The sequence below is a fragment of the Cottoperca gobio genome, chromosome 20, assembly GCF_900634415.1.
Source record: "Cottoperca gobio chromosome 20, fCotGob3.1, whole genome shotgun sequence".
NCBI lineage: Eukaryota > Metazoa > Chordata > Actinopteri > Perciformes > Bovichtidae > Cottoperca > Cottoperca gobio.
In genome coordinates this window covers 9,700,386-9,719,147 of record NC_041374.1, presented here as the reverse complement: position 1 = coordinate 9,719,147, position 18,762 = coordinate 9,700,386, and the positions used below count along the sequence as shown (strand labels likewise).

Genomic DNA, 18,762 nt, shown 5'->3' with positions numbered 1-18,762 from the left:
GGCCAAGGTTGTGTGTGTGTGTGTGTGTGTGTGTGTCCAGAGAGCGGCAGGGGTTAAGGAAAGGCTTTTCAAGTTGTGGAGTCCAAACTATGCCAATGAAAACAGAGTCCGTATTGGAGCCAGGCAGCTGTCTACAAATACAGACAGACACAATATGGAGGATGACTGAAGCAGGAATCCTTCACAGGAAGTTTGACTGAAAGCTTCTTTTATTTCCCCTCTCTACTGATTAATCTATTACACCAGTAAAACACATTATTAGAGATCAAAGCAATCCTCTTTATCATTTCAGTCTTCTTTAGTGTCTGAGTGTCTGTGTGTGTGCTGCACACACCAACATGCTGACTCCAAGACATTCATTTCGTCAAACTGCTTTTTTATTTCGTCTGAGTCCTGTGTAAGATGTTTTTATCCTATCTACCTCGTCCTGTTTGTTTTATAAAGCTTAAATGAAGAAAAAACTATTTTAGTTTAGTTTTAGTCCTCAGGTTTATATTGAACAGCCAAAACTTCTCATTTATTTCTCACAAGCTTTGTTGTTTTTATAGTTAACTTTAACAACAAAGAGGAAAAGGTCTTTTAGTCTTTTTGTCCACAATATTTCCCGTTGATATGTTCAGTTTAATGATGCCGGAACATATTTCTTCCTCAACAAAATGAAGAGTGTTTACACAGATTACATATTCACTCAAAGCTGAAACTAATGTAGCCTCACACAACACGCTGCTTTACATCCTCCCGTGTGATATTTACACCACGAGGCCCCTCGTGGCCACATTGATGCAGAAAGTATAAATTGAAGTTAAGCAGAAAAAGAAAATTTTATAACCGGACATTATGTTATTATATATTATACATAAGAGACGAGATCATCGGGGACTGACCGCAGCAGCGAACACGTCGACTTCTACTCACCGCTCCTTCAAAGACGCTGTCGTAGATGTTGTCGGTGCCACACTGCGGGCAGCTGAAGGTGAAGCTCTCACAGTCTTTGTAGCGCTCCTCGTCCGTCAGCTGGACCGGCGCACCCAGCGTGCCATCAGCCTCTTCCTCCCTCTGGTACTGCTGGTGAGCGCGGAACTGACCCGGGTCCAGACCTGTTGGACACACGAGGATTCTGGCTTTTCTTTCTTTTTGTTTACATTAATCTACAATAATTAGAGCACATGTTTTACACACAGACTGGACGGAGCAGGCGAAATACTTTGGACATTTTCCAACCAACTCACTTAATTTTATGACTATTAGACAATGAAACATCTATTTTGTACTTTTAGTCAGTTGTGATATTAGGTGTGACAGCTTTTCTATGTTTGGCTGCTTCAGCTGTCAACAGACTGTAAAACAGGAATTTTGACTAATGCGAACACATACATAAAGAGAGATTAGTACCATCACTCAAAGTAAGCTGTGCCCCACAAATATCTCATGGCCAGTGTGTATTTATAAAATAGTACGTCTGCAAACTGCGTCATTTAAATCACTCGAAGAAGCGTTACGGAAGTACGCCTGTCACAATAATTATCGACTTATCGCACGATATATGGACATGACCTCCATCATCATTACGCGTTGTGTTTACGTGTTTTCAGTGGCATCAAATGGTAAAAACATTTCGCAAACTCAAACATTTGACCCTTTGTATTTATTTATTTTTACTCATTTCTATCATTTGTATTATTATTTATTTATTCCTCAAGTCATAATTCAATCCCAGAGTGTCGTCCACTCTCAATAAAAACAAACGTACCAAGCCACGTGGCGATGAGCACGCCGTCGATGCCCTCGATGGGGTCACAGATGCGCGACACCACCGGGTGGACCTGCTGGGCGAGGTAGTACTGGACGTCCAGACTGAGACCCTCCTGCTTCTGGAGCTGTTCCAGAGCGTAGGCTCTCTGACTGGCTGTCAGTGTGGAGCCGTCCTACGGGAGAAAGAAAAGACGTTATACTATAGAGTAAACAAACATCATAATCGCAAAACATTTTGGAAACCTGTTGATCCTTCTCCACCGACGGCTTTTGTTTGGAGTCAAAGGATCTGATCTTGTGTTAACCACCTTCCAATATAACATGATAACATGTGTAAGAGCACGCAGGCTCCAACAGACTCTGCCCTGAAGAAAGACGTCACGCAACATGGAAAAAATTAAAAAGCCAATCAATCTATCTCAATATATCAATCTATTATGCTAAGTGCATTCCAGGGTTTTAATGATCAGGTGCTGAAATTATAAAAACCGCTAACACACCTTGCAGATGATGTAAGAGACCGTATCTCCAGCTTTGACCCGACGACCTGCCTGGGAGTTGATCCAAAGAGCCACATGGACGTGAGGGAGGCTCTTCTTATCTGGATAGTCCTGAGGGTCTTTAGTCAGAGCCTGCAGGGAGAAGCACAACAGCATGGTTCAAACATAGGTTTCCCCACTTTACACTCAGCTTACTTAACGGGACAGTTCAGATAGTTTGAAGTGATGTTGTATGAGGTAATTATCCACAGTCAGTGTGTTACCTGCAGCACATGGCGGTCGGCACGCACCCAGTTTGGAGAAACAAGACAGGAGTATGAGCAGGAAGCTAAGCTGTGAACTGGGGCAGCAGCAACTTTACCTTGCTGTCAGACAGCCTTTCTGACGGGGAACCTTTACTAAAGTAGTAAAATCACTCTTTTTGTCAATGGAGTCTGGTGGCTTTGAAGAGAGCTTCAACTCTACGTGAGAAAGGGCTGTCGGGCAGCAACGTAAAGCAGTACAAATATTCTACTGTTGTTAAGACACCGACTATGGAGAAGTACCTCCTACAAACAATCACACACAGTGTCCTCACCTTGTTTATCTCGTACTGGTTGAGAGGTATAGTGCCAGCTGCTACTTTCTCTCCCACCTCCACCAGGTGTTTCTGGATGTTCTCCACAATGACGTCACGACTCTGGTCCGACAAGATTTGACCGATCACATAGCTGGAGGAGCGAAGGAGTGGAACACTTTTTATTTCATGCATTAAGCACTTCAGAAGTCCTGCTTTATTAAATATCAATGTCTGAATTGTAGCTTTCAGTCACAACTCTGTTTTGCTTATTTAACGTACTTTCCACATTCCTTGGCGAGGTCACACCAATCTCTGCGCACGATGTCCAAACCCTTCAGCTCCTGCTTGACGCTGTATCGTCCTTCGCCGTGGTTCTCCACCACCAGGGCAGCGTATTTCTTCTTCTTCAGCAGTAAAAGAGACTTGAACACACCGTCAATGTCGATCTCCAGCAGTTTGTAGAGTTTGTTTACTTCGGCCTTCACCTGGGAATAAAACACACATACATTCAGGGAAAATGTCAAATATTGAAACGAATTAAAACAAATAAGACAGAACTGCTGCTGCTGGAGGAACATGTGAGACAAACAAACCTTATTGCCAAGTTTGTAGACTTCCTCCAGACACCTGCTGTTGGTGTTGATCATAATGGAGTCAGTATCTCCGTAAATAACTTCCAGATTCATCTGAGTCACACGAGAGGAAAATGCCACAAGAAAAAACAGATATTAGCTGCAACTCATAATCATATAATGCAAATATATTTATATTCATTTTTTTAATCTAATAAAATACAACATATGAGATGCACATATGCTGAACTTAAATGAACATTTATTATAACACTGTTAACGTCTCTAATCTTTACTATCTAACGTCTTTAATTTAATAAAATGTATTAACTAAATAAATGTTGAAAACTTATGAATTAAACATTTTAGTGAACTTAGCAGCAGCATCTTTGGTTTCTGAGAAACAACAAAAATGTGTGAAAATAAATAAATAATGTGAGTGCAGCAGCGGTCACTAAAACTCTCATGTACTGTTGTCTTAAGAGAAATGTTTATCTAGCATTCGCTATTATCGAAATGAGTTATTTTTTTACATTTTCCTTGACTTGTATGATCTTAATAACTCACCTTCTGAACCAGGTCTTTGGTGTGCATCAGAATCTGAAGGAGAAATCAGACACAACAGTATTACGACACATTTCAGCAGAGTAAACAAACAAATCACTCAACAAACAATGATTAAATATTAAGTTTCTATGTTATTTATCCTGGGTGTGTGTGTGTGTGTGTGTGTGTGTGTGTGTGTGTGTGTGTGTGTGTGTGTGTGTGTATACAATTGTAGCAGAGCAGGTGACTTGCTTTTAAATGGGGGATAATTGGCTAAGAGGGCAATTATGAGAGCGTGCTGTGACAGGCGTCTTTTCAACCCACACACATCCCAGCCGGGCCACACACTCCAACACACACTAACACACACGCACACCTTAATGACTTAATGGCCTTTATCACCCACAGAGTGAGTGACGGACAAATAAGAGAATTCTGTTAACCCAGGTTGTCCACTGTGTGTGTGTGTGTGAGTGAGAGATCTGAGCAGCGGAGGGATCCCAACAGGTGGGGGTCCAGAGGAGGGGAGGGCAGGGCAGGGTGGGGGCTCTGGGTGGCTAATCTGGGGGGTCGAATGGACAGAACGCAGTGTGACCTGTCACCAGCAATCTGCTCCTCAATCAACCGCGGCCGCATATATACACACCCCGACTCGCACTGTGCTCCGTGTGGGGACAAGGACGTGGCTATTTCAGAGTGTGAGGAAGGGGCGGGGGCGGGCTGTGGCAGGACCGGGGGGGGAGTGGTTTCCACTCCCTGAAACCAGAGCGGGACTTAAGCATGCTTTATGGGCTGCTACATACTTCTGTTCGGCGGGGGGAGTTTGAGTCATTCACAGAACAGCCTCCTCCATTAGGGACTGCAGTCAAGGTCAAGGTCTCAACACACACACACACACACACACACACACACACACACACACACACACACACACACACACACACACACACACACACACACACACACACACACACACACACACACACACACACACACACCACACACACACACACACACACACACACACACACACACACACACACAGTTTAAAAGACAAAGAGAGGGAAAAAGTATTTGGCGGCTCCGATTTAGGAAAATTACTTAGATTTTTGAGACATTTTTTCAATACATCTAAAGTAAGGGGGGGGATGGAGTGGTGAGAGAGAGTACAGAAATACTGATACGCTCCTGGACACACGGTGCTGCTATCGGTATTTATGTAACATTAATTCTTTCAATCAATGATGATTGACTGATGAGCCAACATCCGGTTGCGTGTTTGCTCTCCAGTCATGGCTGACGGGGATAAATGTTAGAGTGTGGACTCGCTTTACTAAACGTAATATTACTATTTCTACTGATGTAACACTTACAAATGCAGATTCTATAAATCACAAAAATTCTCAAATCTGACTTCCTGGATCGTATTTCATGCAGTTGTCACACAAATCTTTGAAAAGGTTCAATGTGTAAGAAATGATATAATTTAAACTTAAACCATTAAAACAATGAACTAACATTATCAACAGAATGTGAAGAGGTGACAGTGTTGGCGTTAAACACGTCTGTGTGTTGCAGAGATATCCTGAAGTTAGCATGCTAACAGCTAGCTGCGCTGCGTCCAGCCTGTAATACCACGTGTTCCTCTAGAGGTGATAGAGAGTCACTGTAGCTGCAGTCTGCCACAGTTAGCTGGAGTCCTGCAGCTGCAGTTACACAGATCCAGCAGCCTGATCGTTTATTAGTCCAATAAACAAACTAACGTAACGTCACACGGACTGCAGCTCCGGTAACATCAGTGCAGTAAACACAGATGATCAACGTGAAGATTATAAAACAGCAGCTTTCTGACCAAAGATCAGAGTTTCTGCAGTTTGGTCAAATGTTGCGTATTCCTACCTGCCCTGCTGACTGACTGACAGGCGCTAAATGCAACACACAATATAAAGAATGAATTAGAATACAATAAATATGCCAAACTGCTGCAACTAAAAAATAAACATTAGAGATTGTATAGTTAGTTTGTATATACAGTTTAGAGGTGAAATACTGCATGTAGCTAGGAAAGGCGTTTTACAAATAAAATGTATTATTATTATTATTATATTATTATTATTATTATTATTATTATGTTTCTTTGCAACAGGCGGCTCGGAACAACATATATAATAATAATAATAATACATTTCTATTGTGTCGTGGTGTATGTCTACATTCAAATCTAGCCTTTATTATTATACGCATTATCCAACAGCTTGAGGTAAATTAGATTTAAGACTATTTTAATGCCATTGTGAATGAAATTTAAGAGAAATTTACAAATCACCAAAAATGAAGAATAAAAACAACATAAATTACTTAGCGTTACGGACAATTTAGATGTTTACTGTACCATAAAACATAACTTTTCACTTTGGTCCAGTGAAAAAGTTACGATTTTTGTTTGTTTCTCTGTCCTGATCTGCGTTAAAATGATAAATTATTTAAAAAAAAATAGATGTTACCAATTATTTTAATATTTTAGTCGAGAAAGAAAAACAATTCATAAAAATACTACGTCCCATGTCATTTTAAGACTTTTGAAAGATTGATGAAACATATTAATACAAATTAATCTAAATATTTTTCGGTTAATTAATTCACTATTTAAGGATCTGCAGGAACTTTTTTAACCCCTTCATGCTGCAGTACCTGCTAAAGGAAACTGAAGCTTTGGGCTCTTCAGTAACACTTTCGGGAATGATAAAACTACAAAAGAGAAGCGCTGAAAGAGAGACAGAAGATGGGACTGGAATGATCAGAGAATAGACGGAAGGAAAGGGCAGAGAAGTGATGAATAGAGAGATGTGGGAAAGAGGGAGACAGAGCGACAGCGAAGTGAGGCAAGAGGGGGAGGCGAGCGAGGTGAGAATGCGTTGATGTAATTGATGTGTGGACTCATTTAGACAGGTTTTCCATATGCTGTCAGTCCCAGCAGGAATGAGCCCCATGAAAGACAAGTCGTTTGACCATGATGCAATTTGTGCAACTGACTGCGTGTGTGTGAGCGCTCATCTTTAGACACATACCATCACACACATAATATATGGACCAATGCAAACACAGAGCCCCAGGGGGTAGAAAGAGTGTGTGTGTATATTGTCTGTCTGATGACTACACCAGTCAGCACCGTGCATGCCGCTCATACTGCGCCAAACAACTGCAAAAGCTTGACTCGTATTACTTAACGTTAACCCGAGGCGGTGTCCTTCAGTAATACAACAGAGTCTTTCATGTCAACCAGAGCGGAACAAGAAATCGTTAACTTGGTATTTTCTTGTAGCAAAACTTCCCTGGTTAAAGCTCGTCAGATGCCAACGTTTGCTTGTGTTGCTTCTCTTCTGTGATATTAAACTGAATATCTTTAGGTTTCTTAGTGTTGCTCTGATAAAACAAGACATCTGAAACAGTCACGTGAGCTCTGGGAGCTTATGACAGACATGTCTCACTATTTGCTGACATTAAACAGAACAAAATTAATAACCAAATGTAAATATATCTTGAAGATTGGATATTTAAGTCCTCTGAGGTATGGTTAGACAATTGTAATAGTTTGGTATCCATGACAACTGAAGGTAAATCTTCTCTTATTTGCCCTAAATGTATATCATAAAAAGAAATCTGTTAAAATCATCCAATTACTGAATTCCCCTCTTTATGTCGCAGCGTAAAACACTCGATTTTCCTTTCACTGCTCGGCTCCTTGGTGTTAAAACAGTTAATTCAACTGGACAGTAATTGAGCAGCTCAGTGATAAGTGAAAAGAATCAGGACAAAAGACTAAATGTTTTTTTTTTAACACAATACAGGTGAGGGCTCAGGTGTTCACATTCTTTGGGCTGCGAGATGTTCAGAGGTCGACAGAGTCTTTATATGCACATATGCAGTATTACTGTATATGTGCATATATACAGTAATACTGTATGTATACGCACACACAGTAATACTGTACACACAGTATTACTGTATGTATAGTATTACTGTATGTATATGCATATACATACAGTATTACTGTATGTATATGCATATACATACAGTATTACTGTATGTATAGTATTACTGTATGTATATGCATATACATACAGTAATACTGTATATATGCACATACAGCATTACTGTATATGCATATATAGAATTACTGTATGTATATGCACATACAGTAATACTGTATATATATATATATATATATATATATATATACACACACATATACAGTAATACTGTATGTATGTGCATATACATACAGTATTACTGTATATATATATATATATATATATATATATATGCAGTAATACTGTATGCATGTGCATATGCATACAGTAATACTATATATGCACATACAGTATTACTGTACGCATTTATACTCACTGCCATTTACTACGGCTACTACAATGTAGAATACATGCAGGACAAGTTGTCTGGAAGTCAGCATCCAAATATAACACCGGAAGGTTGCAAGTTCAATACCAGGCTGCCACCATCGTGCCCCTGAGCAAAGCACTTAACCCCGCCTTTGCAGTTAAACTTAAAAGACATTAAAACATTTTTAGACCCTCAACATGGAGCCGGTGGCAGCTTCAGTACACTGCAGTTTTTGACTTGAGTGCAGGAAAGTGCTGCGGAGAGTTCCTGCAGTATTTCAACACTGACGTGCACAGCTTACAGGTGACATTTTCACTTTATACTCCCCATTTTTAAAACATAATGTACCCAACAATCTGCCGCGAGTCTTGAGGACACAGACTTCAGGGCGTCTGACCCTGCCAATGTTGCTAAAAGATGTAGTTGGGTTAAGTGGTGCGACCGTAGTCTGTAACACTCAAAGATGCTATGAAGTGAAGGAGGGAGACAACTACAGCAGCACAGGTCCATGATAAATGACACATCTTGGCCAGCTGACTAGTGCAGCTGGATGAAGTATTGGAGGTTTTTACATTTAACACAATACCATCGACTGTTGTTACTCCCGAGTCCTTGTGTCATTGTAAAATCTGCACTAACTTGACTTCCAAACCACTTGAAGCTTTTAATAAAGTGCTTTTCACAATGTCTCATGTCTTTGCATGTGCGTGTTACACCGATTAGCCGTGTGATATTGCACCCTGTCATGCTAATTGATGAGCGGTTCAGCCTTGTTGTGATAGCTGGCTTCTCCCCAGCTCTTGTTCAGCTATTAGCCGGCCTTATCTACGAGGGATTTATGTGTCGTGTTGTCATGTGGCTCTCATGTATTCTCCTCCTCATCAAAATATCTTTTGTCTTTTGCTAAGCTGTCACTTTAAATAAGAATATGGGTCTTAACTGATCTGCATTGGATGAGTGACAAATGGTTTGTCGATTGAAAGGAAGCAATAAAGATAATACAGCGATACACACGAAAGATAATTCGACACACACACACACTCCCACACACACACCCCCCTCTGATCAGCAGATCAGAGGCAGCATGTTAAACCTCAGTGTGGCAGAGGGCCCTTGTAAAAAGAGCCTGGGGCACCAGTGACGATTGTTTTGAAAAGCACTCAGCTGAAAAGCATTTTGGGATGACAGTCGGCCGACTGAAATAGCACCTGTGGAGGAACACACCACTGTCAGAGCTGGGGGGTGCGCGCACACACACACACCTTTCACTGACACAAAGATGCATAAAAGATTTGTCGTCTCTTCTACTAGTGTGAGCTCCATGTGCACACACCTCCATACACAGCCACAGAAAAAGACACACACACACACACACACACACACACACACACACACACACACACACACACACACACACACACACACACACACACACACACACACACACACACACACACACACACACACACACACACACACACACACACACACACACGGGTCAATCTGTTGTAAAGACTTGTCTGATTTAATACAGCCGGCTGAAATCAGAAACGTCTGTGTTTATCAGAAATAACTCGACGGTGACAACAATCCTTCGGCTGTCGGTCAATTAAAAATGTGGCACTTTAACAGTTGGACAGCACAAATCCTGATTTATCATTTCATCCGTGCCGTCAAAGTAATCCCCGATGAATTCTTAAAATGTTGCCGGGCAGACAAATAATGTACGTGTCGATCGTCTAAAGAGCTCATTAAAATGTGATATTTGAGACGGCAGGCAACAGATGGTTCAGGAAGATGAAATGACCTTTGTCACAACACACAACCTGCTCAGCCCCGAACAGTTAGCAACAAGCTGCTGAACATAGTGGAGCTTTGATGTTTCCTTCAGGAGTTGGTAAAGACTAACAGCTAGAAGAGGGAGAATATAGTAACTGCTGGATGTGGAAATATCCACCTTTTTGCTAAAGAAAAGTCCGATATTAACATGATAAGTGATGATAAGTCCATGTTGTGTCGTGCTTGTTATCATGGTCCCTTTGTTTGAACCTGCTAAAGGTCAACAGATGCAAATGATCTTAAAGCTATAATCTAGTGCATTAAAGGGTGACATTTATGTTTTAAACTGTACATGGTTTAAATAAAATCAAAAAATAAATAAACCTGTTTTAACTGAACCTAAGTGGGCAAAAGAAATCATCTATTGCAGGTTTTAATATGTTATAATCTTTCTAGTCATGGTGGAGTCAATTTAAGAATATTGATTAGAGGTGTTGATGATAACCGTGATATTAAAAAATACGATTATATTGTGTTAATAATACAATGCTTCTAAAATCATTACTGAATTTGAGGATCAAGTCCTTAAATAAATCAAGAAACGTTAAGGTTTTAATGCATCACCGTCTTGTAAAGTCAGCTAAACCCAAGTACTAATTATCCTCTCATTAACAGCTCCACCAGAGGCCCTGGTGAAGACGCCATGTGTCAGATCAATCCGTAACAAATTATAATCCCTGCCATTAGCCCGGTCTCACATGGCCTCATTAGTACGTGTTACTAAAGTCGCAGTTTAGATTCTGAAACCTCGTCTCGTCCACTGTTAGCCAAAATAGCAGCGCTGCTCCCATGTGACTATTTGTTAAGTCCACTGCTATCAGGAGTAAAGCCAGGACCATGCACACACACACACACTTCGGGGAAATGTAAAAATGACCCTTGTGATTCAGAGATCGCAGCGATCGAGACCCTGAATGACAGAAATGGGGGAAACCATATTGACTCGCAGCGCATCAGCGTGCAGCCTGACAGACTGACAGACGCACAGCCAGACGAGACATGATCGGGTGGCGAAGGTATTCCTGCATCTAATTCGGGGAAATGATTAGTTTTTCCTAAGACAAGAGGAATGATACAGAACCTGCATGAGGGACAGCAGGGGCAACAATATTTACTTAGCATTCATTACAAACACATGCACCCTCACACACGCAAGTGCACATTGAGGTTTAACCTCAACCAAACTTTGACCTCCCCACACCCTCGGCTCCGTTACCAAAGCCCGCTTCCATTCCTCACTCTGCATGCCATCCAATAATGTGAAGTACGAGCTCCTGTCAGGCTGTTTTTAAACACAAGGACAGAGACTCAATTACAGCAGAATGGCTTTCAGGAGTCGTCCTCCATCCCGAGACACGCTGAGACACACACACCTGCTAATGGTTGTCCGAGTCGCTGGCAATAGGGTGGAAGGTCAAACCAATCTGCATGCCACAACAATCAACGGCCTCTGTTGTTAACATCACTCGATTAGGAGTCGAACACATAACACACGTACAGTTTGTGCTCAGAGACGAGAGACATGCTTTGTAAAACATGTCATTAAACTAAAAGAGAAAAGAGTTATGACTCATTATGTGTCCTTAATTAAGCCTCTTTCCTCCTGGACAAACGAGCCACAACCATCTGGCTTTGGTCTTCAGCGAGACAGGTTACAATCGGCATTCATTCCCGTACAAATGACTCCGCAGTAGTCACGGTATTTATCGGCTCAAGCCAAAAACAGAAAGGCAGACTCGTCTACTGGCAATGTGAAAGCAGTCCGTCGTCTATTTTTAGCAGCTTTTCCAGTGTTTGAAATAAACCTGCTTATACACACTAATTTTGTTGGACAAACGTTATTACACTTATACCAAAGAGAAAGATTAAAACACTCCAGGAAACGCCGCTTTTGTGGCGCCCTTGACTGTTAACAGACACTCTACTATTTGCTATGTCTAGCAACATTAACACCAGTATCAGAAATTAACACCAACGACAAGCCAGATGCTGTAAAAATGTTCCTGCAACTGATCTCTGATCTACAAGAGCGTCAGCAGAAAGCCTCCTTTCTCTACATTTAATTCTCTCCATTTGTAAAGTGAGACCGTCAGGGATACACCAGCAAGTGGTCAAGCAGACAATAAAAGTCTTCCAGGTATGACAAATGCATTTCTCAGCCTATCATAACCACATGCGTGTAAGTTGTCTTCATATATCTTTCTCTGCACCCAACTGTTCTCTGGCGAACATACAAAAGAACCCAAAATAACGCTGAGGGGTTGAGGGGACATCAATCTGTGGCTGTGTAATCCTAAACCTTCACCTTCCTCTTAATACCCATCATCCCCCTTAATACCCACACATACCAGGACAGAGTAGGGCCACAACAAATGGTTCCCCCGACAAAGGGCAGAGTTCGGCCAGTAGCACTTGTGCACACACACACACACACACGCACACACACACACACACACACACACAGACGGATACAAGACATACTGAAGAAACACACACAAGAAGTCAGGAGGGGAGCTAAGTGGGGGCTTTCCCCTCTTCACTTGGCAAGTCTGATCAGAAGAGCCACCGCCAAGGGTCTGTCATCCCCTTCTGAGACCCCCGATGTGAACCCTCCGTAGGCTGAGAAACCACTGTGGCCCCCGGCATGACTCGCCCTGCCACAGGGGGGATTAGGCCTCAATTTAAAACGAGAGTGAGAGAAAGATGAGAGCTAAGCCAATCAATAAATACACAGAACACATGCACACCCGTACGAATGGATGAAGGCAGAGCGCCGAGGGCGGGGGGGGTTTACACTGTAGACAGAGCAGTGGGCTCTGTACGTGTTACTATTACAAAAATAAAAAGCCTCTTAAATCATGATACGAAAGTGCAAATGTGACGATTAAAATGGGGTCTGGGTGCAACCGGCAATAGCCACAAATACACTACAAACCTCGCCATAAATGCCAGCTGGCCTTTCTGGCTCGCAGCAGTCGGAAACTACCAAGAACGACTCAGCTTAAGGTTGTTAAACTTTGGTCAAACTGATCTGGGCTTCTTCGCTTTAGTTTAGTCAATCAAGCTCACAAAAATAAGATAGTAGATCATCAACATAAACAATAAAATTATGTTTTAAAAGTACAATGTGTCATTTTCTGCAGCTACAGGTCTCTCAATCAAAACAATAACAAAACTGGAACTGAAATAGGGCAATGGTTGAAAAGGTTTGGGATAATGTAGGTACACAACTCAACAAGATATATAACAGGTCTGGACGTTTTTAGACATTTTAATGCAGAGATGTTACATATTATTACTTAAAGCAGTAGTGTAAAAGTGCAGTTTGTCCAACTGGATCACAAATGTTTGAAGATCTGGAGATGTTTCAGATATAGATTCTGGAGAGTATTAAATTATCGTGGGACTCCCTTGTGTTGATGCCGCACTCTCCCCAAACACACAACCTGCCAGTATAAATAGATGCGTGTCTAGGATCATGGATACAAAGTAAATAAGATTGTGCATAAGTGGGATTCTCCTGCTACCCCAGCAAGTTGAGGTCCAAGTACTCAGCAAACTGTGGGTTAGATATGATGACTGATGACCCTTTTGGATGTAGCGTCTCTCCATCTATCATCCCCCACTGTATGCAATGTGCTAATGCAAAGTAAGTCCTATACAAACACACAATCCGGTGTGTCGACTGTCCCTTCAGCACACTTCAAGACTGAGAAAAAGTAGATTATATATATATATAATATTTTATTTATATATATTATATATATATATATAATATATATATATATATATATTAATATTAATTATATATAATATATAATATTAATATTAAATATATATAAAAAATATGAATATATATAAAATATTATATTATATATATAATTATATATATTTATTATAATATTATATATATATAAAAGATTATATATATATATATATATATAATATAAAATATTATTATATCTCTCTCTCTCTCCTATAAACTATTCTCTCTCTCTCTCTATCTCTCCTCTCCCATCTTCTCTCTCCTATCTCTCTCTCATCTCCCTATTCTCTCTCTACTATCTCCTCTCCCCTCTTCTCTCTCATTACCATCTTCTCTCATCTCTCCCCTCCCTTCCCTCCTCTTCTCTCTCTCTCTCTCTTTTATCTTCTCTCTCCTCTCTCTCTCTCTATCTCTCTCTTCTCTCTCTATCTCTCTCTCTATCCTCTTTTCTCTTCTCTCTCTCATCCTCCTTTTCTCTTCTCTATCTCTACTCTAATCCTATTTTTTCTCCTCTCTCTCTCTCTCTCTCTCTCTTTCTCTCTCCTCTCTCTCTCCTCTTTTCTCTCTTACTCTTTTCTCTCTCCTCTCTCTCTCTCTCTCCTCTCTCTCTCTCTATTCTCTCTACCTTCTTCCTCTTTTCTCTTCTATCTCTCTCTCCCCTCTTTCTCTCCTATTCTCTATCCCACACATACATTCAGCTTAACAAATTGCATCAATGTCACTTTTTCAGACAAACTAAATGTAGCTGACTTTGTGGCGTCACTTCCTGGATAAAATAAAGCCTGAACGAGGTTTAGTGTAATTACATCATCCACCTCTGACTGACAAAGACACAAGCATCAAGTCTGGAGGGACAGAAACTCCCACCTGTACCACAGAATCAAATGAGCACCTTTTACATAAGTAGCTCTGTCACCCGAACAAGGAGCATGACTGGAGGCACAAACTGACAAAATAACAAACACGCACACTGAGTTACTGCCCTGCCCTCTATTAGTGAGCACAATGAGTGTGTAAGGGGATCTTAATGAAGGACTCCCCTGAGGAAAAGCTTGACGCCTCTGCTGAGGATGTGTACTGTTAGAGCTCATTAAATGAACATGAGTACTACCACTGACATGGTGGGAGAGAGTGTGTGTGTGGTGTTCAGTTACAATACCAGATTTAGCAGTTTCTCATGCAGCACACATGCCTCTGTGCGTCAATTTATTGAGTGCACGCCCCATTTGTTCCATTTGTGTGTTGAGAGAATTCATAACACAATCAGGCTTTACAAGGAGAGAGTGTGAGCTTCATGTGTGTGCCTGAGGCATTTTGTTACTGGGAAATACTGAAAACAGAGCTATTGATATCACAGACGACACAACAGGTCTCTTCTTCTGACAAAATGAAGTTGAGGGAATAATCATATTTAGAACAGGGAAGGGCACAGGGTAAGGGAGGAAGAGATATTGTTGAGGAGAGAAAGCGATGACGAATGTGAGATGGGAGAAATCTAAAAAAAGAAACAGAAGAGAGGAGGAAGTGAAAAGAAAATGGCACAGTGGAAAGAGTGGCACACGAGGTGGAATTTGATGCAGCAGTGCCCTCTTGTGGGTGGAAATGGAAGTGTTTTTTTATTTCTAATTACCTGTAGGACGTCTTCATTATTTAAAATCAGTCAAAGTGTGTTTTGTGTCTTTGTATGATCTGCCTGCTTGCAACGATTCGCCAACTACTTTGATAGTCGTTGATGTCAGAAAATGCTGTTTTCAGCCTCTCAAATATGGAGATTTCCTGCTTTTCCGTTTTATATCATATTAACGCTGATATATTAACGAGTTTAACAATAAAAGACAAAATAACCTTGGACTCTGAGGAACTGGGATGGACATGTTTTACTATTTTCTAACATTTAAAGATTAAACGATTAATCTGGACATAAATAATCATTAGTTGCAGCCCTCGTGTGTACTGTAATACATGTACAACGTTTTAACTAATGAGCTTCTTTATTTCAGTGTATTTGGGTGTGTGTGTGTGAGCCATCAGAGGTGTGACAGCGGTCATCCAGACTCACCTCTCTTCCCTTGTGTGTGACCAGCGCAGCGAGCGGTTTGGCGTAGAAGCGGCTGTAGCTGAATCCCAGGCAGCCGTACATACTGTTCGCAGTCAGCTTCAGAGCCTTCTGACGGATGTCATACTGATGGACAGACGGACTCAAATTAGACCAAACAGATATACGGATGTTAAATTCCCTTTAAAAACTCCAGTTGTCGTAACAATTTTATCCAACTGGGTTTAAACCTTAGATCGTGGTTTTGAGTTGTTACCTGATACTGAGGCTTCTTTCATAAAGTACATCTGAAGTACATCTTCTTTTTATTTTGCATGTCTATTTATTGTGTTTTTCTGCACAGTATCAGACAAAGATGAGGCTAAACTAATATTAGTAATACAATTAGCAGAATTAAATTCCAGTGGTGGCTGCGTAGGACTGTTTCAGACTGAGATCATAACATTTGTAATAACTCCAGAGCGTTTTAAGTCCAAAGGTCAACATTTATTGACTAAAGATAGACGTAACTTTGGGGTTATTGCACATTACGCTCAGCGTGTCAGTGTTCACCTGCAGGTAGAGGTCCGGGTTGAGGTCTTGCTGCTTCATCAGCTGTTTGACCTGTTTACGCCGCTCGACCAGCTTCCTGATTTCTTTGGGCAGGATTCCCATCTCCAGGTTTGTATCTGGAATCTCGGGAATCTCGTCTGACCAGTCCTGCTGTTACCATGGAAACAAGAGTTGGGAGTTAGCTGGAAGTTCTCTCTGGCTGGAGGACCAGGATGTTGAGGCTCCTCCCACCTCTGTACCTGGCATTGGGATCAGTGTATAGAGCACGTCGGGTACATTTGTGTACTCACAACACACACACACACACACACACACACACACACACACACACACACACACACACACACACACACACACACACACACACACCTCTTTCTTCTTCTGTGTGTTGTAAGCCTCCCTCTGCACGGTGGTGAAGCAGATGTTGAACTCTTGGATGATGGAGGGATACAGACTGTTGAAGTCAAGCAGCAGCACAAACTTGTCGTAGAAACCTGCAGAGTGGGGGGGGGTTATATAAATATGTACTGACAGACTAAGATTTTAAACTATGAAACAACAGACTTACCAACTTTAGGATCCAGCACCAGACCTCCAGCATAGGCTGCCTTCTTCTTCCGCTTGCCTTTCCCTGCATCCACATCTTCTTCTCCCTCAACCTGGAGAACAGGAACAAAGAAAAGCATGAAACATTTGTTTACATACTATTAGAAATACTAACAGCACACCTGGCCGAAGAAGAAGAAGAAGAAGAAGAAGCTGTGTGTGACTGTGTGTTACTGTGTGTGACTTTACCATGTCCAGCTGAGTCTTCTTGAACGACAGTTTGTCAGGGACGATGTAGTTTTTGTCGTGGAAAGCATGAAGCAACAGGAACTCGTTCCTCTCCGAGCGACCGCCCATCAGAGTACGAGACTGGAGAGAAGGAGCAGGAAGAAATCAGGTGATTGAAGCAGGAGGCAAATAACATAACAAAAGAAGTTACCCAGACGCTGCACATGACCTGAGCTCCCAGGGCTGATCTTTATGTCTCATTGTAGCTGAAGTCTAAATGACCTCTTACCTCTCTGCTTGGACTTTACAGTTCTCCTTGAAACACGCTGGCTGATTACAACACGAAGGCTCTATACTTTGATGAATGCTTTTAAGATTTGAACCTTTTCTCCTAATTCACAGAAGAATCAAGTCGTGTATGTCTGCAAACTGTTTAGTTTCTCACTTTGATTTTAAGTATTTTTACTTCAGTTGCACAAAAAGTAAGAAGAGCTGCAGCCTGGAATTCAAAAACCTCAACGATCGTCCATCTCTGCTTCTTTTGTCATGTGTTCAAAATGCTTTTCTTTTTCAAATAATGTTGGTAGAGCAGTTATGTTTTTATTCAGAGAGCCAGATGCATTATGACATTCAGCAAATTGTGAAGTCTTACCTGTAATTTTCTGTGTGAGCTGAGTAATAAGGTTAGAAGATACGTCGCTGTGTTGTAGCATTTAAAGTTGTTTTTCTTTTTTGCAGCTTTAACAAAGACAAAGAAAATAAATAAAGGGTTGTGCGTTACCATGACGTTGCCAGCAATGTTGGTGATCTGCAGGGCCAGTGGCAGCACGTTGAGCTCACACATCATCTGCAGGATCAGCTTGGCGTCCGTCCATGTCAACTCCAACAGGTAGAGCAGGTGGGGGGAGTCACTGATACACAGACACACACACATATCTGAGGATACACATTTCTTTGGGCCCATGTTCAGAGTCTAATCCCTGCAGCGGCGCTCTTAATTCTGAATGAATATAGAGGAACTGGCCCTTTAAGGACAAACAGACCTGTAGAGGTTCTTGATGTTTTCCTGAGAGACTGTGACTCTCTCCATCTTCAGCACCTGCACAGCCAGTTCAGTCAGATGATAACTTTTACAGCGAATCAGCTCCTTGGCTGAGATCTCCACGTCGCACACCAGACGGCCACAGGTGGCGCTCTTCTCTGCAAAGGCACCACGACCCTGCAGCATCCAGCAACGTTTAATGACGTACAATATGGTACAAAAACAAAAAGATATATTGCTGTTTTTCTTCTTCTTACCCCTAGTTTGGGCATGTTGACTCTCCTGAGGCGTCCAATCTTAGACCAGTGGGGAACTTTGCACACGTTGATCCTCTGCAGAATCACTTCCAGGTCAAAACCAAAGATGTCGTGACCCTGCAGGAAGAGAGTACAGATCAGCATAC

The 18,762-nt window shown here is 41.5% G+C and overlaps 1 protein-coding gene across 2 annotated transcripts in view; it reads right to left on the bottom strand.

Moving 5' to 3' along the window:
- pola1 (polymerase (DNA directed), alpha 1) overlaps positions 1-18,762 on the bottom strand; it is a 49,285-nt gene that overhangs the window by 22,627 nt on the left and 7,896 nt on the right. The window contains exons 19-33 of one of the 2 annotated variants that reach the window (XM_029457994.1): positions 18,617-18,733; positions 18,361-18,536; positions 18,099-18,228; positions 17,339-17,458; positions 17,112-17,202; positions 16,913-17,037; positions 16,544-16,693; positions 15,995-16,117; positions 3,951-3,983; positions 3,405-3,497; positions 3,091-3,296; positions 2,830-2,962; positions 2,253-2,384; positions 1,751-1,925; positions 916-1,097 (exon numbers count right to left, since the gene is read on the bottom strand). In XM_029457994.1, coding sequence (XP_029313854.1) covers positions 916-1,097; positions 1,751-1,925; positions 2,253-2,384; positions 2,830-2,962; positions 3,091-3,296; positions 3,405-3,497; positions 3,951-3,983; positions 15,995-16,117; positions 16,544-16,693; positions 16,913-17,037; positions 17,112-17,202; positions 17,339-17,458; positions 18,099-18,228; positions 18,361-18,536; positions 18,617-18,733 — 1,986 coding nt within the window. The remainder of the gene's footprint in view (positions 1-915; positions 1,098-1,750; positions 1,926-2,252; positions 2,385-2,829; positions 2,963-3,090; positions 3,297-3,404; positions 3,498-3,950; positions 3,984-15,994; positions 16,118-16,543; positions 16,694-16,912; positions 17,038-17,111; positions 17,203-17,338; positions 17,459-18,098; positions 18,229-18,360; positions 18,537-18,616; positions 18,734-18,762) is intronic. The other variant, XM_029457995.1, reaches the window with a different exon arrangement.